Raw genomic sequence first — 24,026 nt, forward strand, 5'->3', positions numbered from 1 at the left:
TTTCTTTCCATCTCCACACCTTCAAAAAAAGGTGCTGAGTTGGAAAGCTGTCACCTGATCAGAAATATTTTTAAAAAAAGTCAAAGAAGAAAAATTAGTCTTTGTTATGAAAAGACATAGAAAGACAGAACCAAATGACTGCAAAAAGCTGTACAAGAACATAAAGTAGAGCTGGGCATTGGTGCTGTGGTGGATTCCAGTTGGGATGCTTGTATCCTGTGTTCAGTTGTAGGTCCATTTCCAATCCCACCTTCCTGATAATGCACACCTTGGGAGGCAGCAGGTGATGGCTTGAGTAGCTGAGTCCCTGCCACCCACGTGGGAGACCTGGATAAAGTCCTGGGCTCCTGGCTTTAGCCTGGTCCAGCCCTGGCTATAGTGGACATTTGGGAGTGAAAAAAGCAGAAGGAGACCTTCCTGTTTCTCAGTCAAATAAAATGAAAAAGAAATTTTTAACGAACATAAAGTAATAAAGGAGCTATAATGTTTCACTCAATGTATTAAAATTTGAGGACTGATAGTAATAGAGAATCCTTTTTTCATAATTGTTATCACATCATTTTAAAATCTACTTTTAAAGCAATCCAGTGTAATATTGCATATTTTCCTATCGGTGAAGAAGTAAGAAAATTGTTTTGTTAGAAATGTTTACAGACTGTAAAGGCTTTTCTAAAATGGAGATTGAGCGGTGAGTGTGTGTGCATCTTCTCACTAAATCGCGTGCAGACAAGCATCCACTGCTTCAATGTGTAGAGTGCGTTTCGACCAGTGTTTCCCACTGCTTATAGATCATGTTCAGTACATCAACAGGGGCTGCTAATTTTCTTACTTTCTGTTCTCAGGACCAACCAGCACCTGCTAAATTTTTGAGAACAGCTCACGGCTTAGCGGGAAGGCTCATCTAAATAAAGGCCGGCTAAAGTGACATTGCAGGAACTTAATCTCCCCGTGGCTGAGCGTGTGACCAGAAGGCTGATCTGCAAGATTCATCTATCCGGGTCTCCAGGGCCCTGCGACTTGACCGTAAGGGACGCCCGAGATGAAGATCAGAGATCAGAGCCAGCCGCAGGGACTAGGGGGCTTCCCAGGGGCTTTTTACTCTTCAGCGTGCGAAATTCCGTGGCCTTGAGAGGAAATAGCAAACTGGAGCCTTTGCCCCGGGATCCAGCCCTTCTCAGCGCAGAGCATCAGTCTCCACGTCCAGCCTTCAGAGGTTCCTGGAGCCCGGTCGGGGGAGAGATATGGTTACGGGACGCGGACCGGAGTGTGCAGGGAGAGCGCGGACAGCCCCGTGAGAAAGGCGGGAGATGTGCGCAGCGAGGCGAGCGGCTCTGGCCTGGGCCGGGCATCCTCTGCGCCCCTCTCGCTGAAGCCGGCGAGGCTGCCCAGCCCGCCGGACGGCTCCCGCGCAGCCCGCGGTCGGGTCTCGCAGCCACTGCGCCGCCCGGACTCCTCCGCAACCTGCCCTTGCTCGGTGGCCGCGGCTGAGATGGAGACGTGAGGCTGCGGTGGACGATGACGGCCGCGCTGGCGAATGGAGGCGGCCTGGGGAACCCCGACGGCGGCGGCGGCGCCCGGCGCGATAGCGGGGAGGGCGGCTGCCAAGCCGAGGGCAGCCAGGGGGCCGAGGAGGGACAGCCCCGCCAGCTGACGCCCTTCGAGAAGCTGACGCAGGACATGTCCCAGGATGAGAAGGTGCTGCGGGAGATCACGCTCGGCAAGCGGATCGGCTTCTACCGCATTCGCGGCGAACTTGGCAGCGGCAACTTCTCCCAGGTCAAGCTCGGCATCCACTCCTTAACCAAAGGTAGGGTCTTCCCGGGGATCTTCGCCCCTCCGCCGCGGTGTTGGGGGCGGAGGAAGAGGAGACCAGCGCCACGGAAGCGGTGTTGGCACCCGCCGAGCCCCTGCGGCCCCCAGTCCTGTGCCCGCCGTCCCCCACCGCCCCCTCGGTTCCTTCACAGGAACCTCGTGAGGTCCGTGTGTGGCTTTGCATTTTACAGCCGGGGAAACTGAAATCCAAGCAGGAATGTGGCTTCCCCCGTGCAACCTTAGATGTTTTGACTCCCAGACCTCTCCCACTGTCCCTGGCAGATAAATCCGCTTCCGCATGAGGGCATCTGTGCTCTGCGGTCAGGCCCCACGGCGGGAGAGGGGTGGCTTGCCGGTCTTCTGGCTTCCCTGGCGTCGGTGTGTCAATAACAAGGCACGGAGTGGCTCGGGAGAACCCCTCGCCTCCACCCCGCCCTGGCCGCTGCCGCTGGGTAAGCAGAGTCCAGTTTCCCCTCTAACCCAAGGCCGCTGCTTCTGGGGCAAAGGGGTTTGCACTCGGGACCTCTTCTTACTCCACCCTTGCTTGGCTGCTGCTCCCTCTGCCATTGTGGACTAGCAGCGCCCACCACTCCGACCGCAGGGGACGTGCGGGAACAGCCCGGCACTCCTTTGTTGCGGCCGTCCTGGTGTGGGCACTTCCTCATGGTACCTCTGCCTTCGCGGAACTTGGAGATTACCGTGGGCACAACACTCACAACGGAAAAAGAACTTACAGCTCGGCATAGTCCACCAAAATCCTCAAACATGGGGGCTTACTAACAGTTCCTCCCTCCCTCCCTTCCTTTCTTCCCAGCGGAGTTACAGAGAGAGGAAGAGACTGAGAGAGGTTTTCCATCCACCGGTTCACTCTCCAAATGGCCACAAAGGCCAGAACTGGGCTGATTCAAAGCCAGGGGCCAAGAGCTTCTTCCGGGTCTCCCACGTGGATGCAGGGGCCCAAGCACTTGGGCCATCTTCTACTGCTTTCCCAGGGCATTAGCAGAGAGCTGGATTGGAAGCAGAGCAGCAGGGACTGGTGCCTGTGCCATAGGCAGAGGCTTAGCCTACTGTGCCACAGCGCTGGCCCCGTTAACAGTTTCTCACTTTGGCCTCGGGCAGCTGTCACTTCTCCAAGGCCTCGCTTTCCTTATTACTCATGCTTTCTTTTCTTTCCAACCTGCCAAGCCCACGCCCCTCCAGTCCTCCCATGTGGGCCCTACGGGAAGAGCCCCATGCGCGTGCACACAGGTGTATGAACCTCCCCCTACCTGGCACGCTCCCAAATCACTGGAGCTTAAATCTTTATCTGAAGCCGGGGCGTCCGGGTCGACATCTTCACATCCATGGCTACGCTACCTACTTTTCTGGATAAATTTCAAGACTCCTCTGCATTTACAAAATGCAGTTGATAATAGTGCTTGGTTCATGGGTTATCATTAGAATTAATGAGTAAGTGCTCAATAAATGTTCATTATTGGTATTATTTTGCAGAGTTGTTTAAGTCTTGCAATAAGTATAAGTTGTTTCTTTTTTTTTTTTTTTTTTTTTTTTTTTGACAGGCAGAGTGGATAGTGAGAGAAAGAGAGACAGAGAGAAAGGTCTTCCTTTTTGCCGCTGGTTCACCCTCCAATGGCTGCTGTGGCCGGTGCATCTCGCTGATCCGAAGCCAGGAGCCAGGTGCTTCTCCTGGTCTCCCATAGGGTGCAGGGCCCAAGCACTTGGGCCATCCTCCACTGCCTTCCCGGGCCATAGCAGAGAGCTGGCCTGGAAGAGGGGCAACCGGGATAGAATCCAGCGCCCCAACCGGGACTAGAACCCGGTATGCCGGTGCTGCAAGGCGGAGGATTAGCCTGTTAAGCCACGGCACCGGCCAGTATAAGTATCTTAATAAGAGTTCATTCCTGCCCATCCTCTTCTGTAAGCCAGCATGCAGTACTAAGAAACACCGCCTACAGCAACTTGCGTATGTTGCTGACAGTTTATGAAACAGTAAATTTTTGCTGTTTGCATCAAATGGATAAACTAGGTATCACTTTAAAATCAATGTGAGGTACTGTGTCAGGTTTCCCACGTGGGAGGAGGGGCCCAAGGACTTGGGCCATCTTCCACTGCTTTCCCAGGCTATAGCAGAGATCTTAATCAGAAGTTGAGCAGCTGGGACATGAACCGGCGCCCATATGGGATGCCAGCACTGCAGACAGTACCAGCCCCGGGCTACTATATACATATGTACATATGATACTATGCCACAGTAGAGGCGTCGTATCAGGCCTTGGAAGATGTAAAGATAAATTAGATACAGCCTCCATCCTCAAGGACAGGGAAAGAGTAGATTTATACACGTTGGTACAGTAGAAGCCAAAACTTGAAAAACACGAAAGAAAAGCTGTAGGTTTTCAGGAAGGAGAGAGAATCTTGCCCCTTATGGAAAGGCTTCAGTGGGGATATGATTTGAATGACACATCAAAGAGGGGTAGGGTTTTAGACAAACAGTAATTATGGGGCAGAGGAAGGTTGCAAGTTAACTAGAAGGAGAAGTAAGCAAAGTGAGCAAAAAACCTAAACATGGGGAAGTGATGTACGGTGCAGTTTCCTTAAACACTAGGCAATGGTGGGAGGAAGGGCTGGAAAACAACACGGAGGCCCACTCACGCTGGACTGCAGTGGCGAGAATGGAAGTTGGGAAGAGAGAAATGCGGGAGACATGGAGATGGCTGGACACGATGGTGGGTAGTGCAGCCAGCAGGGGGAGATCCACGGTGGCAATCAAAACAGAAAGGAGGAGCTGGGTGGTACTGAGGAGAAGAATCTGTAGGATTGGAGTGTTACAGTTCTCCAGTGAAACAGAACCAATAGGATGCGTACAAACTTAGAGACAAAGATTTATTGTAAGACTCTGGTACATGCGGTTATGGAGGCTGAGACATCCCAAGATCTGCAGGCAGAAAGCTGGAGACCCAGGAAAGTCAACGGTGTAGCCCCCACTCAAACGCCAGAACACTCAAGGCCAAGAAGATCAGGTACAGTTTCAGTGCAGATCAGTTTCAGTTAGTCTCAGTTTAAGGCACTCAGGCCATACAAGTTCTCTTACTCAGTCTTTTTGTTCCAGTGAGGTCTTAAGTTGATTAGACGAGGCCCAAGTACACCAGGGAAGATCGTCTGCATTGCTCAGTGAACTTATTCAAAAGTTAATCTCATCCAGAAACACTTTCCCAGAACCACCCAGAATAATGTTTGACCAAAACTTTGGGCACTACATGGCCCAGTCACATTGACACATAAAATTAACCAACACTGTTGACAGATGCTTGGATGTGGTTCTGAGGATGGAAGAATGGAAAAAGGCAATGAACTTGCCTTGCTTGATTATGTGAACCTAAAGAAGAGCTATCCCTTTAATGGAAATAGGGAAATATAGAAAAAGATTTGGAAGGGAAAATGATGGGTGAAAATTTTGATGCCCAGAAAGGACTGCCTACCAGGAAGTTACATGCTCCAGTCAGGGACACGCGTGTAAAGTGAGACCAGGATTTGCACTGAGGTTATTGTGGAGGTAGATGTCAGTCACTGAGACACAGTAGAGAACACTGATGAGCAGTCTTTATATACTTTAATAACTACTGGTTTGCATCCTAGTTGACATTTTGTGTATACATAAGTAGATGCATGTGTGCGTGCACACACATACACATAGCTACCACAAGAACACTTCAGAGTTCATGGAAAAATGGAATTACAAGATAAGTTTATTTTGGTGCACAAATATTTTGAAATGCCTACATAATTACTTGTTAAGACACATTTCCAGGCCGGCGCCGCGGCTCAATAGGCTAATCCTCCGCCTGTGGCGCCAGCACACCCGGTTCTAGTTCCAGTCGGGGCGCCTGATTCTGTCCCGGTTGCCCCTCTTTCAGGCCAGCTCTCTGCTGTGGCCCGGGAGTGCAGTGGAGGATGGCCCAAGTGCTTGGGCCCTGCACCCTATGGGAGACCAGGAGAAGCACCTGGCTCCTGGCTTCGGATCAGTGCAATGTGCCGGCGGCAGCAGCCATTGGAGGGTGAACCAACAGCAAAGGAAGACCTTTCTCTCTGTCTCTCTTTCTCTCACTGTCCAGTCTGCCTGTCAAAAAAAAAAAAAAAGTACACATTTCCTATGTACTTTTGGAAGATCCTTTGTACACACATACACACCCACACCCACCCACCCACACACAGAAGAGTCTTCAAAAAGTTCATGGAAACTGCACATTGTCTTTTCCATGAACCCTCATGTAGATGATATGAAGTGATTTTTTGATATGTCAGTGAGACAATTCACTGTTGATCATGAACGCTAAGATTTTTCAAGGCCAAAAAAAAAAAAAAAAAAAAAAGATTTTTCAAGGCCATTTAATATAGATTGTTTTTCAATGCCAATGTCTGTTGATAGTCTCATTGTTTTAGGAGCACATATATTCTATTTTATAGTCGAAGCATAAAAATTTTAACTGCCCCTTACTGAATAATACTTTTATCAATTCTAAAGTTTTGCTTTTCTCTGTAGTGCTACAGGATGACCTTTTTCTTTTTTAAAAAGATTTATTTATTTATTTGATAGTCAGAGTTACACAGAGACAGAAAGAGAGGAAGAGAGAGAGTCTTCTGTCCGCTGATTCACTTCCCAATTGGCCACAACGGCTGGAGCTGCACCAGTCTGAAGCCAGGAGCCAGGAGCTTCCTCCGGGTCTCCCATGTGGGTGCAGGGGCCCAAGGACTTGGGCCATCTTCTACTGCTTTCTCAGGCCATAGCAGAGAGTGGGATCAGAAGTGGAGCAGCTGGGATTTGAACCGTCACCCCTATGGAATGCCGGCACTGCAGGTGGCAGTGCTGCTATACCACAGCACCGGCCCCAATTCACCTATGTTTTACAAATGAGGAAACAGAGGCCCAGAAGGGGCTGTCCTGAGGCACAGCAGAGTCAGGTTTGCGACTGGCTACTTCAGGATTTTGCTGTGATGTGGAAGAAGCAACTCTCACACTCTGCCCTTGACCAGCCACCAGATGGGTACTGCTGCCTTCTTCATGCCGACAAACACGCCTCTCTTTCAGCAATACTCTCAAGAAGGGTCAGGGGAACAGGCATCAATCAGGGTACCATAGGACATGTAACTTAATCTCTGAGAAACAGCTTGGGCCCTTCTTGCAGCCAACTTCCAGCCTGTTCACGCAGTATCTGGGAGAAACCAGCAGACATGTCTTTACGTGCATATACTCGTACACATACATGCACACACACTCCCTCCCTGATGCGGAGTGAACTCTGCAAACAGAAGACAGCACAATATTGTGGAAAGACATTGGCTCTGGAGACAGCCAGACTGCAGGTGGAATTCCAACTCTGTTTTCTCTAGCTGTGTGTGACCTTGAACAAGATATTTCCACTGTCTGTGCCTTAGTTTCTTCCTGCATAAAATTCCAGCTGCATAGGATTGCTGGAAGGTGCAAATTTTTACAATATAATGTATTGAATAACAGGTGCCTAGACAAAACACATAGTGAGTATTCATTAAATGTGATTATTAGTCTGCCTTTGAAGAAATCTAGGTGTTTGAGGACTGACTCCTGCATCGTTTGGTTCATGGAACAGAAGCCTACTCAAATGAGCTCGTATGAGAAGGGCTGTATTGAGCACAGGGGAATTCTATGGAAATAAGGCCAGGTCCTAAGATGTTACCGTTTCTATCTCTTTTGCTTTCTCAGGGGAGCAGATAGTCTGCCCTGTCCGGTTCCTGTGCTGACTTTATTCCGTCTTCCTACGTCTCCCTGCAGAGTGGCTTTCTGTACTTACCAGAGCCACATGATGGCCAACATGTCCCACGTTGACGTAAACTCAGCCTTATCATGCATCTCTATGCCACTAGTTTCATTCTATTCAACTTTATTTTATTCTTTTAAAGATTTATCTTATTTATTTGAAAGACAGAATTACAGAGAGAGGTAGAGCCAGAGAAAAAGAAAGGTCATCCATCCACTGATTCACTCTCCAAATAGCCATAACAGCTGGAGCTGGGCCCATCCAAAGCCAGGAGCCAGGAGCTTCTTCTGGATCTCCCATGTGAGTGTGGGGACCCAAGGACTTGGGCCATCTTCTACTGCTTTCCCAGGCCATAGCAGGGAGCTGGATTGGAATTGGAGCAGCTGGTACCCAAACTGCCATCCATATGGGATGCCGGCCCTGCAGGCCAGTATTTTAACCTGCTCCTGCAGGTTAAACACCACTGGCTCCTGCAGTTCAACTTTTAGAGATGCTCACTGGCTAGCTGATAATGGGCTACCTTTAAGTCAAGGACATGCTTGTGTCAGCTGCAGCCCTTAGGGCCACGTGACCTACTATGCTCTCAGCAGAGCCCAAGATCCAAAGAAGTGCCTCTGAGAGGGAGCAGTGGAGCAGCAAATGTGTGGATATACACAGCTTAGAGACAAAAACCAGCTCAGCCAAGAACTTTCCACCAGCCAGGAGCAAGAATGTGCCCAATTGTGTAGCAGGCTATGTGTAAGGGAGTCAGAGGAAAAAGGCACAGTCCTAATAATAGCTATTTATGTACCCTATTGTCAAAGGAACAATGTCACCCCTGGTTATGGGGTGATATGCTTAAAAAAAAAAACAGGCAATGGGGCCGGCGCTGTGGCATGGTGGATAAAGCCACTGCCTATGGGATGCCGGTTCAAGTTCAAGTCCCGGCTGCTCTGCTTCTGATCCAGCTCTCTTCTGTGGCCTGGGAGGGCAGTGGAGGATCTCTCTGTCTCTCTCTTTCTATAACTCTGCTTTTCAAATAAATAAATAAATAAATCTTCTAAAAAGAAAAAAGGGCAGGACTATTTACAATGCCCTCCACCCCCCTACAAAGTCAACTTGTCTGGAATTGTCACCAGACTTTCTAGGAAATATGAGTAGTCCAGATAAGACAATGGAGGAGACTCCCCGGAAAGCAGGGTTTAGGTGCCAGGACAACCCCCAGGACAGCAGTAAAATAAACAGATAAGAGGCACCAGCTGCTCTGGGTCCCTAGAAAGAAGGTTCCAATACGGGCCTCTGCTGGCTAGAGTGTATTTTTATAGCTAACAGCTTAGATTCCCTTGAGCTCTGCAAGCTGATAGGGCAGGCTGAGAGCCATGACAAGCCCCTTTAAGACTGATAAGAAATTTCTCAAAGGGGATGACGTGCTTGACTTCTGAATATTTCATGTTCCATCTGTTGCCACCAACAAAAGTACAAGAAGCATCGGTGCCTCCGTGGCTGCACTTCCTGACCTCTTCCTCCCTCTTCCTCGAGTCTCGCATTTCTGGGATCCTTTCTTCTCTTCAGTTTGTTTATTCTTGGGTTCATTCATTGAAAAAAAAAAAAAAAAGAATATAGTTAATGCCTCCTGAGTCCATACTGTCTTCCAGGCCTTACCGAGATGAATTAGACGCACTTCTTGCCTGCTAGGAGCTCACAGCCATTTAAGGGAGATGGGCAGGAAACAACCACTGAGTGCTGGCAGAGTCAGGCCCAGGGGTGAGCCGGCCTGTGCCCAGGGAATTCAGAAAGGACCAAGTGAATGGAAGAGGCTTACGCCAGGTCTCAGGGTTTGAGGGGGTATTTTACAGGATGCAGCGGAAGGAGAATTCCAGGACCAGAGGCAGACCATAAAGTACATGAGGGTATAAACCAGTGGGGGGGGGGGGGGAGTGCTTGGAAATTTACAAGTGATTCAGTAAAGCTGGAGCATGAGATGACTCCACAAAGCTGCAGGAAACAAGGTGGGAGGTGTGACAGGGTCTTGGTCATGGAGAATCTTCTTTCCTATTTGAATTTTGTCATTTAGGGCTCAGGGAGCCACTGAAGATCTTTAAACAAGCAATTAATACAAATGATTAATAGGATTTGACATCAGTGAGGAAGGCAAATTGAGATTATAGAGTGACAAATAACTCAGAAAAAAAACCTTTTGTGGTCCAGATGAATGACGATGTCCATTTCCACTTAGGGAGTGGCTATGAGGATGGAGAGAAGGGGATGCATTTGAAAAATGTTTGAGACTATTAGAAAGCTTTGTGATCAGTTGAATGGGCGAGAGCAGAAAGGAACAGGGAGAAGAAGAACTGAAGAAGACTCCCAGGTGTGAAGGTAAGGTCTTGGAAGCAGTCACCTGCGGGTTCATGGAGATTATGAAGTGAATGAGTCTAATAGCCTAGGAGCACAAGAGAAAATGTAACTGAGAAGTGAAGATTTGGGGCTTAGAAAAAACCAGGGTCTAGTGAAAATCTCCGGAGTCCCAGTTACAAGCTCTTTTTTTTCTTTTTCTTTTGTTTTTAAGATTTATTTATTGAGAGAGTTACAGAGAGAGGTCTTCCATCTCCTGGTTCACTCCCCAAATGGCCAAAACAGCCGGAGCTGGGCCAATCCAAAGCCAGGAGCCAAGAGGTTCTTCCAGGTCTCCCTTCTGATGGCTCTTTGTTTTATGGTGAGCAAGCCAAACAGGATAAAGAACTGCAAATCAGGTCTTTTGATGGATTTTGTCCCTGCCTTATAACCGAATGTCAGTCAAAATTGTGCTTAAAAACTCAACTGCCATGGACCGCTTCAGGTTTTTTCCTGTCTTGGAAGCCCCACTCCCTGCTGCTCTGGCTGGAAGTCCTTGACGCTTATAAATCTTGCTTTTAAATCTCAAAAAAAAAAAAAAAAAAAAAAAAAGTGGTTCTTCTTTCTTGAATTCATTCATCAAAATAGCTATTTAAAATTGCAGAGTTATTTTTTTTTAAGATTTATTTATTTACTAGAGAGGCAGAGCAACAGAAGAGAGGTCTTCCATCTGCTGGTTTACTCCCCAAATGCTGGTTCACTCCCCAGCTACAATGGCTGGAGCTGGGCCAATCTGAAGCCAGTAGCCAAGAGCTTCTTCCTGGTCTCCCACTTAGGTGCAGGGACCCAAGCACTTGGTCCATCTTCCACCGCTTTCCCAGGCTATCAGCAGGAAGCTGGATTGGAAGTAGAGCAGCCATATGGAATGCTGGTGCCATAGGCAGGTGCTAAACCCACTATACCACGGTGCCGGACCCCAAAATTGGAGTTTCTTACCTTAAAAATTGTTAGTTTAACAAATAGTATGAAGAAAAAAGAGGCCGGCGCCGTGGCTCAACAGGCTAATCCTCCACCTTGCAGCGCCAGCACACCGGGTTCTAGTTCCGGTTGGGGCGCTGGATTCTATCCCAGTTGCCCCTCTTCCAGGCCAGCTCTCTGCTATGGCCTGGGAAGGCTGTGGAGGATGGCCCAAGTGCTTGGGCCCTGCACCCGCATGGGAGACCAGGAGAAGCACCTGGCTCCTGGCTTCAGATCAGTGCGATGCGCCGGCCGCAGCGGCCATTGGAGGGTGAACCAATGGCAAAGGAAGACCTTTCTCTCTGTCTCTCTCTCTCTCTCACTATCCACTCTGCCTGTCAAAAAAAAGAAAGAAAGAAAGAAAGAAACTATCCCTCAATGGAAGAAACAAGGGCTGTAAACAATCATTGAATTTCAAAATGTCTGTATCACTTCAATACATTACATTTCAGGTACTCTATTAGTTATTTCAAATCAGGGAAAATATATGATATTTGTCTTTTTGGGACTGATTTATGTCACTAAGTACAGTGGTTTCCAGTTGCATCCATCTTGTTGCAAAGGACAGGATTTAATTTTTTTTACAGCTAAATAGTACTCCATTGTGTATATATACCACAATTACTTTATCCAATTAACAGTTGATGAACATCTGGGTTGATTCCATATCTTAGCTATTGTGAATTGTGCTCCAATAAACATGGGGGTACACATAACTCTTTCATATGCTGATTTCTTTGGGTTTGGGTAAATTCCCAGGACTAGGGTGGCTGGATCAAATGGTATGTCTGTACTCAGATTTCTGAGGTATCTCCATACTGTCTTCCACTGGCTGCACCAGTTTACATTCCCACCAACACTGGACTAGGGTACCTTTTTCCGTCCACATCCTCGCTAGCATTTGCCGTTTGTTGATTTCTGTATGAAAGCCATTGTCTTTTGTCAAAGATAAGTTGGCTATAGATGCATGGATTGACTTCTGGAGTAGAGTTAACCATATGATCATTAAGTAAATGAGAATAGATCTTTGTAAAAATTAAGAGTGGGAATGTGGAAGGGAGGAGGAAGGGTTGGAGGGAGCATAGGGTGGGAAGTATCACTATGTTCCTAAATCTGTGTATGTACATGAAATACATGAAACTTGTATAACTTAAATAAAATTAAAAAAGAAAAGAAAAGAAACAATACAAAAAAGGAAAATTGGAACAGATGCACAATGGAATATTACTCAGCAATATAAAAAGATGAAATCTTTTCATTTGCAACAATATGGATGAAGCTGGAGGTCATCATGTTAAGTGAAATAAGTCAAATACAGAAAGATGAATATCACATGATCTCACTCATATGTGAACCCTAAAAAAAATAGGTGATCTCATAGGAGTTAAAAATGTAACTGTTGTTACCAGGGGCTGGGGAGGGAAGTGGGGATGGAGGGATTGGGGAAGGTTGATTGACAGGTACTAGGCTACAGCTAGATATGAGTAAAAAGTTCTAGGATTCTATTGCACAGTAAAGTGAAGATAGATGATGTTAATTTGTTGTATATTTCTCTATTTAAAAAAGCAGAAAATAGAATTTTTTGATGTTTTCACTACAAGTGTTAAATTCTTGAAAGGATATTTACCTTAATTGGACATTATGCAATGTATACATGTAACAAAACATCATATAATACCCAATAAATATATACAATTTAAAAAATTGTTAGTTTACTATGGATTTGGGGAGTTCATCCTAAAAACAAGTCCTAAATTGGAAATACTATAACTAAAAAATTATCCATTGTAGTCTTAAGAACCAGTAAGAAGTTAGGATCCAGTGATACAGGAATTAAGTAAATTAAAGCATGTACGTTGAAAGATTATCCCGGCACTGGAAGTCATGTTCATGGTGTGGGCATTTGGTGCAGCAGTTCAGATGCCGCTTGGGATGGCCACATCCTGTTTTGGAGTGCCTGACTTGAGTCCTGGCTGCTCCACTTGTGATCCAGCTTCCTAGTGAAGCACCTGGGAAGCAGCAGAAGATCGTACAAATACTTGGGCCTCTGTCACCAATGTGGGGGACCAGGATGTAGCTCCTGGCTCCTGGCTTCAGCCTGGCCCAGACCTAACCTTTGCTGCCATTTTGAGAGTGAACAACCAGCTGGGAGATCCATGTGTATGTGTCTTTCTCTCTCTGCTGCTCTGCCTTTAAGATAAAAAAATAAAATAAATATTTTTTTAAAATATTTATTTTATTTATTTATAAGCAGAACTACAGAGAAAAGGGAAGAGAGAGAAAGAGAGGGAGAGAGAGAAGGAGATCTTCCAACTGCTGGTTCACTCCCCAAATGGTCACAACAGCGGGGGCAGGGCCAGATCAAAGCCACAAGTGAGGAACTTCCTCCAGGTCTCCCGGGTGGGTGCAGGGGCCCAAGTACTTGGGCCATCCTCTGCTGCTTTCCGTGGCACTTTAGCAGGGAGCTGGATGGGAAGTGGAGCTACCTGTACTTGAACCAGTGCCCATATAGGATGCCAGTGCTTTTTGCTGTAGATGGCAGCTTAACCCGCTGCCAGCCTCAAGCAAATATTAAAAAACAAGAATCCCCACTTTAAAATAAATAAATAAAAATAAAATACAAAGAAACACAAATTCTTTTTGAAAAAGAGAGGAACCATGGTTATGAAAGCTCTGTGGTAACAAGGAAGATCTGTGGGACCAAAGATAAGTGCAAAAGCAAAGTGAAAACTTGATTGCACCCTGTGATAATATTTACCGTGGGTTCTTGAGAGTATTGAGATCATCCATTCAGTAAATATTTGTTGAGCATCTGCTGTGTAGCCAAGAGTATTTTAGAGACTGGAGAGCCAGCAGTGAACAAAATATGCAGCAATCTCTGTCCTCATGGAGCTTGTATTCCAGTGGGGGATACAAACATAAGTTAGTGAAATGTATTTTTTTAAAGATTTATGTATTTATTTGAAAGTCAGAGTTACACAGAGATAAGGAGAGACAGAGAGAGAGAGAAAGAGAGATCTTCCCTCCGCTGGTTTACTCCCCAGTTGGCTGCAATGGCCGGAGCTGCACTGATCCAAAGCCAGGAGCCAGGAGCTTCTTCCGGGTCTCCCACGTGGGTGCAGGGGCCCAAGGACTTAGGCCATCTTCTACTGCTTTCCCAGGCCACAGCACAGAGCTGGATTGGAAGAGGAGCAGGCGGGACTAGAACCTGCGCCCATATGGGATGCCGGCACTGCAGGCCAGGGTGTTAACCCACTGAGCCACAGCGGCGGCCCCAAGTGAAATATTTATGTTAGGTAGCCATGAGTGATAAGAAGGAAAATGGAGCAGCATTGAGGGCTACAGTTTTTAAATGCGTTAGCAGGGACAGCCTGACTGAAGAGATGCTATTAGAACTGAGAGTGGTGAGGGAACTGGCTATACATGTGTGACAATACTTCAGAAAGTTTGTGCAAATGTATATTATGTAAAAATGTATGTGTAAACTTCAAAATTTTTGTACCCAAATGAACTTATCTTTTAATTTCAGTCTTGCCTGAAGTTTTTGAAGAGCCATCTTATATGGGGGGAGCACTGGGGCAGGGGGACAGCAGCAAGGTGTGGGGGTCCCTATAAGAGCCTAAGTCAGCCAAGGCAGGGGTGAGAGCAGAGAGGAGCAGGGGCCAGATGGTGTAAGGCTCTGTGTCTAGTAGTAAGATCTCATTCCTATCACAGCAGTTCTCGCTTCCCAGCACTCCCTGAGTTGCAGTATCTGCTCCCTCTCCTTGTCCTCTAGAAGTATTTTGCTTGGTCTAATCTAGGTTTAAAAATTGGAGTTAGGGAGGGGCTGGCATGTGACTTAGCAGGTTGCTATGGCTTGGTATGCCAGCATCCCATGTCCAAGTGCCAGTCTGATTCTTTGGTTGCTCTGCTTGGGACTTGGGCCATTTTCTACTGCTTTCCCAGGCCACAGCAGAGAGCTGGATTGGAAGAGGAGCAACCAGGACTCGAACTGGCACCCATATGGGATGCCTGATGGGTGGGACCTATATCAGACTTCTGGTCAGATTTGGAGAGAGAGGAGATTGATCTCTCATATCTTTACTTCTCTCTCCTTCCCCTGTCATCACTAAAAGAAACCTCTCCCTGGGATTGCAGGAATCACCTCTAACCCATCGCTTCGCTCTCAGGCTGCTGCTCTTCTATGCATTTCCCATATGGCAGCCAGACGGGCAGCAAATTATATATCCTGGGGCCAGCGCCATGGCTCACTTGGTTAATCCTCCGCCTGCAGTGCCGGCACTCATATGGGTGTCGGGTTCTAGTCCTGGTTGCTCCTCTTCCAGTCCAGCTCTCTGCTCTGGCCTGGGAGTGCAGTGGAGGATGGCCCAAGTGCTTGGGCCCCTGTACCCGCATGGGAGATCAAGAGGAAGCACCTGGCTCCTGGCTTTGGATCAGCGTAGCTCCGGCCATAGCGGCCATTTGGGGGGTGAACCAACGGAAGGAAGACCTCTCCTCTCTCTGTGTAGCTCTTTCAAATAAATAATAAATCTTTAATAAAAAATTATATTTTCCCTTAAATACTCCTTTGAAACCATGTTATAAAGTTTCATTTTCTCAAAGGCAAAGGCTGCATTTGCTTTTTTATTTTTATTTTTTTTAATTTTTTTTTTTTTTTTTTTTGACAGGCAGAGTGGACAGTGAGAGAGAGACAGAGAGAAAGGTCTTCCTTTTGCCGTTGGTTCACCCTCCAATGGCCGCCGCGGTAGCGCGCTGCGGCCGGCGCACCGCGCTGTTCCGATGGCAGGAGCCAGGTGCTTCTCCTGGTCTCCCATGGGGTGCAGAGCCCAAACACTTGGGCTATCCTCCACTGCACTCCCTGGCCACAGCAGAGAGCTGGCCTGGAAGAGGGGCAACCGGGGCAGGATCGGTGCCCCGACCGGGACTAGAACCCGGTGTGCCGGCGCCTCAAGGCGGAGGATTAGCCTGTTGAGCCACGGCGCCGGCCGCTTTTTTATTTTTTTTAAGATTTATTCATTTACTTATTTGAAAGGCAGAGTTACAGAGAGGCAGAGGCAGAAAGAGAGAGAGAGAGCGTTGGCCATCCTCCACAGCCTTCCCAGGCCACAGCAGAGAGCTGGCCTGGAAGAGGGGCAACTGGGACAGGAGCGGCGCCCCGACTGGGACTAGAACCCAGTGTGCCGGCACCACAGGCAGAGGATTAGCCTATTGAGCCACGGTGCCAGCCTGCATTCGCTTTTTAAGTTGTTATTCATTCATTTGTTTGAAAGGCAGAGTGACAGAAAGAGAGGGAGAAGGAGAGGGAAAGAGAGAGAGAGGTTTTTGTTCATTCATTCCCCCATATACCCACCACAGCCAGGGCTGAAATGGGCAAAGGAACTCAATCAACAGTTCTCAAAAGAAAAAATACAAATGGCCAACAAATATATGAAAAAATGCCCAACATCACTAGCCATCAGGGAAATGCAAATCAAAACCACAAGGAGATATCACCTCACCCCTGTCAGAATGGCTAAAATCAAAAACACACAGAATAACAAATGCTGGTGAGGATATAGACAGTTTGTACACTGTTGTGAGAATGCAAATTAGTGTAGCCACTATGGAGAATTCTTACAAAGCTAGAAATAGACTTGCCATATGATCTAGCAATCCCACTACTGGGTATATACCCAAAAGACTTGAACACAATGTATCAAAGAGATAGCTGCGCCATCTTTTTTATAGCAGCACTGTCCATAATAGCCAAATCTGGAAACAAGGTGTCCATTATCGGATGAATGGATCAGGAAAATGTGGTATACATGCACAATGGAATATTATTCAGCTAAAAAAAAAAAAGAATGAAATTCTACCATTTGTAGCAAAATGGATGAAACTGGAGGATATCATGTTGAGTGAAATAAGCTGGCCCCATAAAGACAAATACTGCATGTTCTGCCTTATATGTGGGAGCTAAAATTTAAAAAAAACAAAGAAAGAAAAAAGAAATATCTGTGTGTATCAGTATTGCTGCAAGTACAATTTTGTAAAACTTTGTTTTATACCTTTGTGAAACCAATAGTTAACAATGTTATACTACTATAGTTGTAATGATCTGTGATTATTTTTTAAAGAAATTTATGTATTTATTTGAAAGTCAGAGTTACACAGAGAGAGAAGGAGAAGCAGAGAGAGAGAGAGTGAGAGAGAGAGAGAGAGATCTTCCATCTGCTGGTTCACTCCCCAATTGGCCACAACAGCTGGAGCTGCACCGATCCAAAACCAGGAGCCAGGAGCTTCTTCCAGGTCTCCCACATGGGTGCAGAAGCCCAAGGACTTGGGCCATCTTCCACTGCTTTCCAGGCCATAGCAGAGAGCTGGATGGGAAGTAGAGCAGCCGGGACACAAACCGGCACCCATATGGAATGCCAACACTTCAGGCAGTGGCTTTACCTGCTGCGCCACAGCGCCAGCCCACATAATGTTCTTAGAATTATATTTACAAAGTTCATTGAATCTGTTAAAAACTAATTAACAATTAAAATTTAAAAAGGAAGAAAGGTGTGGTTCTATAAGTAGGTCAAACGAACACTCTGTGATCCTGTTCTCTCTGTTTATTTGCCTGGTAACTTCTACCTAATAAGAGATCTGCTGGCACAGTATGAAGAAAAAAAAAAAAAAGAAAGAAAGAAAGAAAGAAAAATGTTTTACTTTGGAGTCAAGATTCATTTATTTCCTAATGTTAATTAACCATTTTCATTATGCAGTCAATCTATATTATTGTAGAAAATACAAAATTTAAAGGAAAATCATTTATGAATCCCCAATGAGAAAATAATTGTCAGATTTTATTCTATACAAACGTATATTTATACTTTCTCCTTTTGTGGCATATTGAACATCTCTTCATATCAAAAAAGAACATTATTGTTCTTGATGGCTGCTTGATGTGCCATTATAAAGATAGAAGTACTGAATTTATTTTTTAAACTTTATTAGAGTTCATTAGATTTATAGAATAGCATTTATTTATTTCTTTTTCATTTCTGTTTTTTAAAGATTTATTTATTTGAAAGCCAGAGTTACACAGAAAGAGAGATCCTCTATCTGCTGGTTCATTTTTCCTAATGGCTGCAATGGCCAGAGCTAGGCTGATTTGAAGCTAGGAGCTGGAAGCTTCTTCCTGGTCTCCCACATGGGTGCAAGGACCCAAGTACCTGGGCCATCCTCTGCCGTTTTCCCAGGCATATTAGCAGAGAGCTAGATTGGAAACAGCTGAACTGATGACTCGAACTGGCGCCTGTATGGGATGCCAGTGTTGCAGGTGGCAGCCCTGCTACACCACAATGCTGGTCCCTAAACTTATTTTAACCATCTGTTTTATTAGGTAATGAAGCCGATCTCAATATCACTGAAATCTTCTTTTCTTTTTAAATCTTTCTAGCATTATTGCTACCTCATCATCTTTTTAAGTTTTAAAGTTTTTATTTGAGAGAGATAGAAGTTCTCATCCTCTGTTTCATTCTCTGAATGCTTCCAACAGCTGAGTCTGGGCTAGGGCTGATGTAGAGAGCCTGGAACCCAATTCAGGTCCTCCACTGGGTGGCAGGAACCCTTTTACTTGAGCCATCCCTGCTACCTCCCAGGCTTTGCGCTAGCAGAAAGCTGGAGTAAGGAGTTATAGCTGGGAATGGAACCCAGGTACTCCAGTGTAGGCACAGCCATCCCAGGGAACGTCTTTAATGCCAGACCAAATGTCTGCCCCACAGGAGACTTCTTACACACATGCCCTTGCACAAATGTCAGATCATTTCTTTAAGATTAATTGATAAATGGGATAGCTGAATTAGCACCTGTGGCCATTTTCAACAATATCCATATGTAACACCAGTTTACAATCCAGAACTGTTGGACCAGTTAATTCTGCCACCAGCTGCAGAGTGCTATGCAGGTTTCCCCCTGCCCTTACCACCACTCTATAAACACTGAGTGTTTACATAGTGGCATATCCTTTACATTAGATGCCAAAGAACTGACAAAGTCAAATAACACATAGTCCATGCAGGGAAGGGAACGGAAGGAGTAGACAGACAATGTAGCCAACATTTACAGGCCAGTGTGCTCAAATGACACAGATAGAGATCTCCCATCTGCTGGTTCATTCCCCAAATATCTGGCAATAGCAGAGGCTATGTGAGGCCACAGTCAGAAGTCTGGAAGTTCCATGTGGGTAGCAAGGACCCTGGCACCTGAGCCATCATCTGCTGCTTCCCAGGGTGTGTATTATCAGGAAGCTGGAACGGGGTGCAGAGCTGGGACTCAAACCCAGGCCCTCAAATACGGGATGCAGGAGTCACTAGCATCATCTGAACTGCTATGCCAAATGGCAGTCCCTGGAAGAGGTTAATTGAGGCTAGCCTTGAAGGATCATCGGGAGGTAACTCAGTAAAGATCAGGAAAGAGTGACAGAGAGAATGGTCTCGGTAGAGGAAAGATCACAGGCATGGATGTTCGTTGTTTTAGGGAAAACAAACAGTTCTGTAATGGCTGGGTTAGAAGGGGTATGGGGAGTTGAGTTGAGGACAGTGGACAGTGAGGAATTTTGAACGTCGAGGCTCAAAGAAGTGGGCCAGGTCTAATCAAGACAAGCTCTCAGGCTGAACAGAAGGAGTTATAATTGTGTTTGTAAATTCAGATAGAGATCATCAAACTGAAAACTATATTGGGAGGCAAGAGTTGGCATGGACTCGTGTGGATCTAAGGAGGAGCACTGATACTGAACTCAACAACGGCTTGGCCATTGCCACTGATGGGCTCTGTGAACTGTGGAACAGCCACTCAGCCTCTGTGTCTGGTAAAACCAGGGGCCAGTCCCGGTCCCCTCCACTTAAATATCTATTCTCTGATGAACTTCTCTGATACACCTTTTTTTTTTTTTTCCTTTTCTTTCTTTCCTAGAAAAGGTGGCCATTAAGATCCTGGACAAGACCAAGTTAGACCAGAAAACCCAAAGGCTACTCTCCCGGGAAATCTCCAGCATGGAGAAACTGCACCACCCCAACATCATCCGCCTTTACGAAGTCGTGGAGACTCTGTCCAAGCTCCATTTGGTGATGGAGTATGCAGGGGGTGGGGAGCTCTTTGGGAAAATCAGCACGGAAGGGAAGCTCTCTGAACCAGAAAGCAAGCTCATCTTCTCCCAGATCGTGTCGGCTGTGAAGCACATGGTGAGCACGGGCAAGCAGTCTCGCGAGAGCTACCCCTGCACCGGGGGCCTGGGGCCTTGGTTCTGCCTCACTAAAGCATCCCACAGGGCTTCAGTACTGCAAAGGCAGACAGCAGTCCCTCCTGTGAGAATCAGAAGCTGGGTTGGGACTGTGCTCTCTGAAGTAACATCCCGGGATCTCCATAGAAACTGAACACAGAGCAGGCAGGTGTGCCTCACAGCCTCCCTGGCCCTCACCACGTCTCCGACCTCCTCCACCAGCTGTGTGCTCAGCCCCTTTCTGCTTCTTGGCCTTGCCCTCCTTACTCCATCTGGGACTCCCTCTCCCATCTCATCACGCCTCCCATTCCAAGCCCTATCCACACTTCCTAGCCGGCTCAGTTCTCTTTGGAACTTTCTTCAGTTTCATGTCAGCTCACATTGATCTTTCTTGCCTCAAGTGAACTCCCCTAGCTCTTTTTTTTTCCAACCATAATAACAAAAAAGGATTTTATTTTGCGAAAATGACCTCTAATTGATGGCAAGTTTTATTTTCAGAAATAAAACCACAAAGCAACACAATCAAATTCAATCTTAAAGACTGGCATGTGGAGCAAGGAATGTTCTTATTCTTTGTAGGAACTCCTTCTTGACACTGTCAGGTACCAGGGCTCTACCTTTTGGAGTGATTTCAGGCACCAAGTCATCAACAGTCATGTGTTTTAGTCATTTTCCTTTTCTTTTTTTCTTTTTTTTTCTTTATTTGACAGATAGAGTTAGACAATGAGGGAGAGAGACAGAAAGGTCTTCCTTCCATTGGTTCACCCCCAAAATGGCCACTACAGCTGGAGCTATGCCGATCCAAAGCCAGGAGCCAGGTGCTTCCTCCTGGTCTCCCATGTGGGTGCAGGGCCCAAGCACTTGGGCCATCCTCGACTGCCCTCCCGGACCACAGCAGAGAGCTGGACTGGAAGAGGAGCAACTGGGACTGGTAGCCGGTGCCCATATGGGTGCCAGCACTGCAGGCGGAGGATTAACCAAGTGAGCCATGGCGCCAGCCCCAGTCCTTTTTCTTTAATTACCTCTTCCCAGTGTGCCTTCACTTGATCCTTCCAGCCACATTCAATTAATTTAGCTCTCAGCAGCTCTTTGAGGGGCCTTGGAAGTTCACCGTCCAAGACTGAATGACCCCGTTGGTTGGGTGTCTGACAGAGGCTGGCAGTGGCATAACCTGTGTAGAGGAGCAACCTCATGGCAGGCCACAGAGCAGAGCTCCCCTAGCTCTTACTGCCTCTGTACTCAGAAGCTTAGCCTGTTATTGTGTCACTATTTTAGTTCTCTGATTATTTCTCTAGATAAATCTAGACTCCTAAGGCATACTCCCCAGTTCCTCCACAAACTGGTTCTTCTGCACTTTGTCTTTTGTTGACTGCATTGTTAGATACACAGGAGGAATGTCCGTTTGCAGACCAGATCACCACTTTTAATACTCTTATAGTGCAAGAATCTTGGCCACTCACATTACTCGGGTTTCGGTTGAGTTGGTCTGTCCACCTGCTAGAAAAGGATACTTTTCTGGGGGGTCTATAATATTAGAGAGTCGGTTTCTAATTCACTCCTCTGCCTGGAGGATCAGGAACTCCTGGCTAAAGAATTGGCTGGGGAATCAGTGACCCGTGGAGGCCCTAAATAACAGCAGAGAGCTAAAACAGGAAGAAAAAGAAATAAGCCAGAGAGAACTTGACGGTAGTGGTGGTGGGTGTTTCAGACCTGTGGTATCATCAGTTGTCATTTAAGTGGCTGTCTGTTGGGGTGAAGGATCTCAGGGCCACGCCATCAGGCAGACCCCAGGCAAGCAGTAGAATAGACAGGTGAAGGAGTTTCACATTCTGCTTGGAGAAGAATGGCGGCGGGGCAGACGAGTGCAGACATGAGTCTTGGAAAGCTCTGTGCCCTGCCATTTCTCCCAACTCTCTGGTCTCTGAAAAGAGGAAGAATAAATTATAGGCATGGATCCAAACGTTACGGGGTCTGTTTATTTACCGGGCACATCGCTGAACACTGTCAATCCAGCATCGCATCCAGTTCTCACAACCACCTTGTGAGTAGTCATCTACATCCCATTTTGCAAGGAAGGAAACTGACACGCAGATTACACAACCAATAGAGTGGAATCTAGAACTCACCAGCCTGGGTTCTTACCTGAAGAGGCCCACTGGGGAAAGTAACAGTAAGCAATTTCCCAAGAGCACCTGGGGACTGAACAGGTCAAGGATCCTCATGAGATTGTCTGGATCCAGAGTGCAAGATTGGGAGTAGGGCATGTGCTCACAACCCCCCATGGTACCTGTTGTTAGAACCTTGCCAAATGCAGCCTCCTCCTTTGTTGGGCAGTTGTGGGAGGCCTCCAAGCCTCCTGTTTTGGCTCCAGTTAAAAAAATCCCTCAGTCAGAAAAGCCCACGTATGGCCCCCAAAACTAAGGAGTATGGTTTCATTGTATTTCAGAATGAGTGGTTTCATAAGATCTGGATCTTTTTTCTGGCACTAATTCCTGAGTCCATGTGTATGCAACAGACTCCAAGCCTAACGCCACGGAAGACTAGAACCTTTGTTTGAGGAGTGTGGGCATGACATGGCTGAAGGCCATGGCAGGGCTTTGCTAATATGATTTAAGTTGATCTCCACTGAATTTTTATTACTACGTCATTGTTATTACAACACTGTTTGAGAGCAACTGATTTATTTTTGCTTCACTATCTGATTTTGAAACTGACTTTTCTCTATGTCTTCATCCACAGCATGAAAACCAAATTATTCACAGAGATCTGAAAGCAGAGAATGTATTCTATACCAGTAATACGTGTGTGAAGGTGGGTGACTTTGGATTCAGCACAGTAAGTAAAAAAGGTGAAATGCTCAACACTTTCTGTGGATCTCCTCCCTACGCTGCACCTGAACTTTTCCGAGATGAACACTACGTTGGCGTTTATGTGGATATCTGGGCCCTGGGGGTGCTCTTGTACTTCATGGTGACTGGCACAATGCCATTTCGAGCAGAGACTGTGACCAAACTGAAGAAGAGCATCCTTGAGGGCACATACAGTGTGCCTCCACATGTGTCCGAGCCCTGCCATCGACTCATCCGAGGAGTCCTTCAGCCGATACCTACAGAGAGGTTTGGGATCAACTACATCATGAACAATGAGTGGATGCAAGGGGTGCTGTACCCCACCCCTCTGGAACCTTTCCGACTGGATCCCAAGCATTTGTCAGAAACGAGTACCCTCAAAGAAGAAGAAAATGAGGTCAAAAGCACTTTAGAACATTTGGGTATTACGGAAGAACACATTCGAAATAATCAAGGGAAAGATGCTCGAAGCTCAATCACAGGGGTCTATAGAATCATTTTACATAGAGTCCAAAGGAAAAAGGCTTCGGAAAGTGGCCCAGTAATGATGCTACCAGACCCCAAAGAAAGAGACCTAAAGAAAGGGTCCCGTGTCTACAGAGGCATAAGACACACATCCAAATTTTGTTCAATTTTATAAATTGCATCAGATTGCTGGTAATAAACCAAGACCACTGTTACTGCTTTATAATTTTTTCATGGACAACCTGGGTGGGAACATTTTTGTAATTTTTAAATAAATTTAAATTTGAGATATGCATTTTTCCCCTTAAAAGTCTATTAGCTCAAATTCTGGTTTGATTTTGAACCTTTTCTTATTCCCAAAGTTCACCATTCATTCATTTGATCTAGAAATATTTAGTCAATGTCTGTTTTGTGCCAGGAGTGACTCTTGAAACACACCAAGAGCATTCCAGGAGCTAAGGGTTTTAGACTGTACTTCCCCCCAAACGTGGGCCAGGACAGAAGCTTCCACATGAACTAGTTTATTGGGGGAAT

The 24,026-nt window shown here is 46.4% G+C and overlaps 1 protein-coding gene across 1 annotated transcript; it reads left to right on the forward strand.

The window, feature by feature from the left end:
• Window positions 1–1,442: 1,442 nt before the first annotated feature.
• NIM1K (NIM1 serine/threonine protein kinase) lies at window positions 1,443–23,790 on the forward strand. Its single transcript, XM_062212174.1, has 3 exons — window positions 1,443–1,807; window positions 19,872–20,140; window positions 22,918–23,790. Exons 1-3 carry the CDS (start codon window positions 1,516–1,518, stop codon window positions 23,665–23,667), a joined length of 1,311 nt encoding a protein of 436 aa, XP_062068158.1. The 5' UTR covers window positions 1,443–1,515; the 3' UTR covers window positions 23,668–23,790.
• The last annotated feature ends 236 nt before the right edge of the window (window positions 23,791–24,026 follow it).

This window comes from Lepus europaeus, chromosome 15, assembly GCF_033115175.1.
Source record: "Lepus europaeus isolate LE1 chromosome 15, mLepTim1.pri, whole genome shotgun sequence".
NCBI lineage: Eukaryota > Metazoa > Chordata > Mammalia > Lagomorpha > Leporidae > Lepus > Lepus europaeus.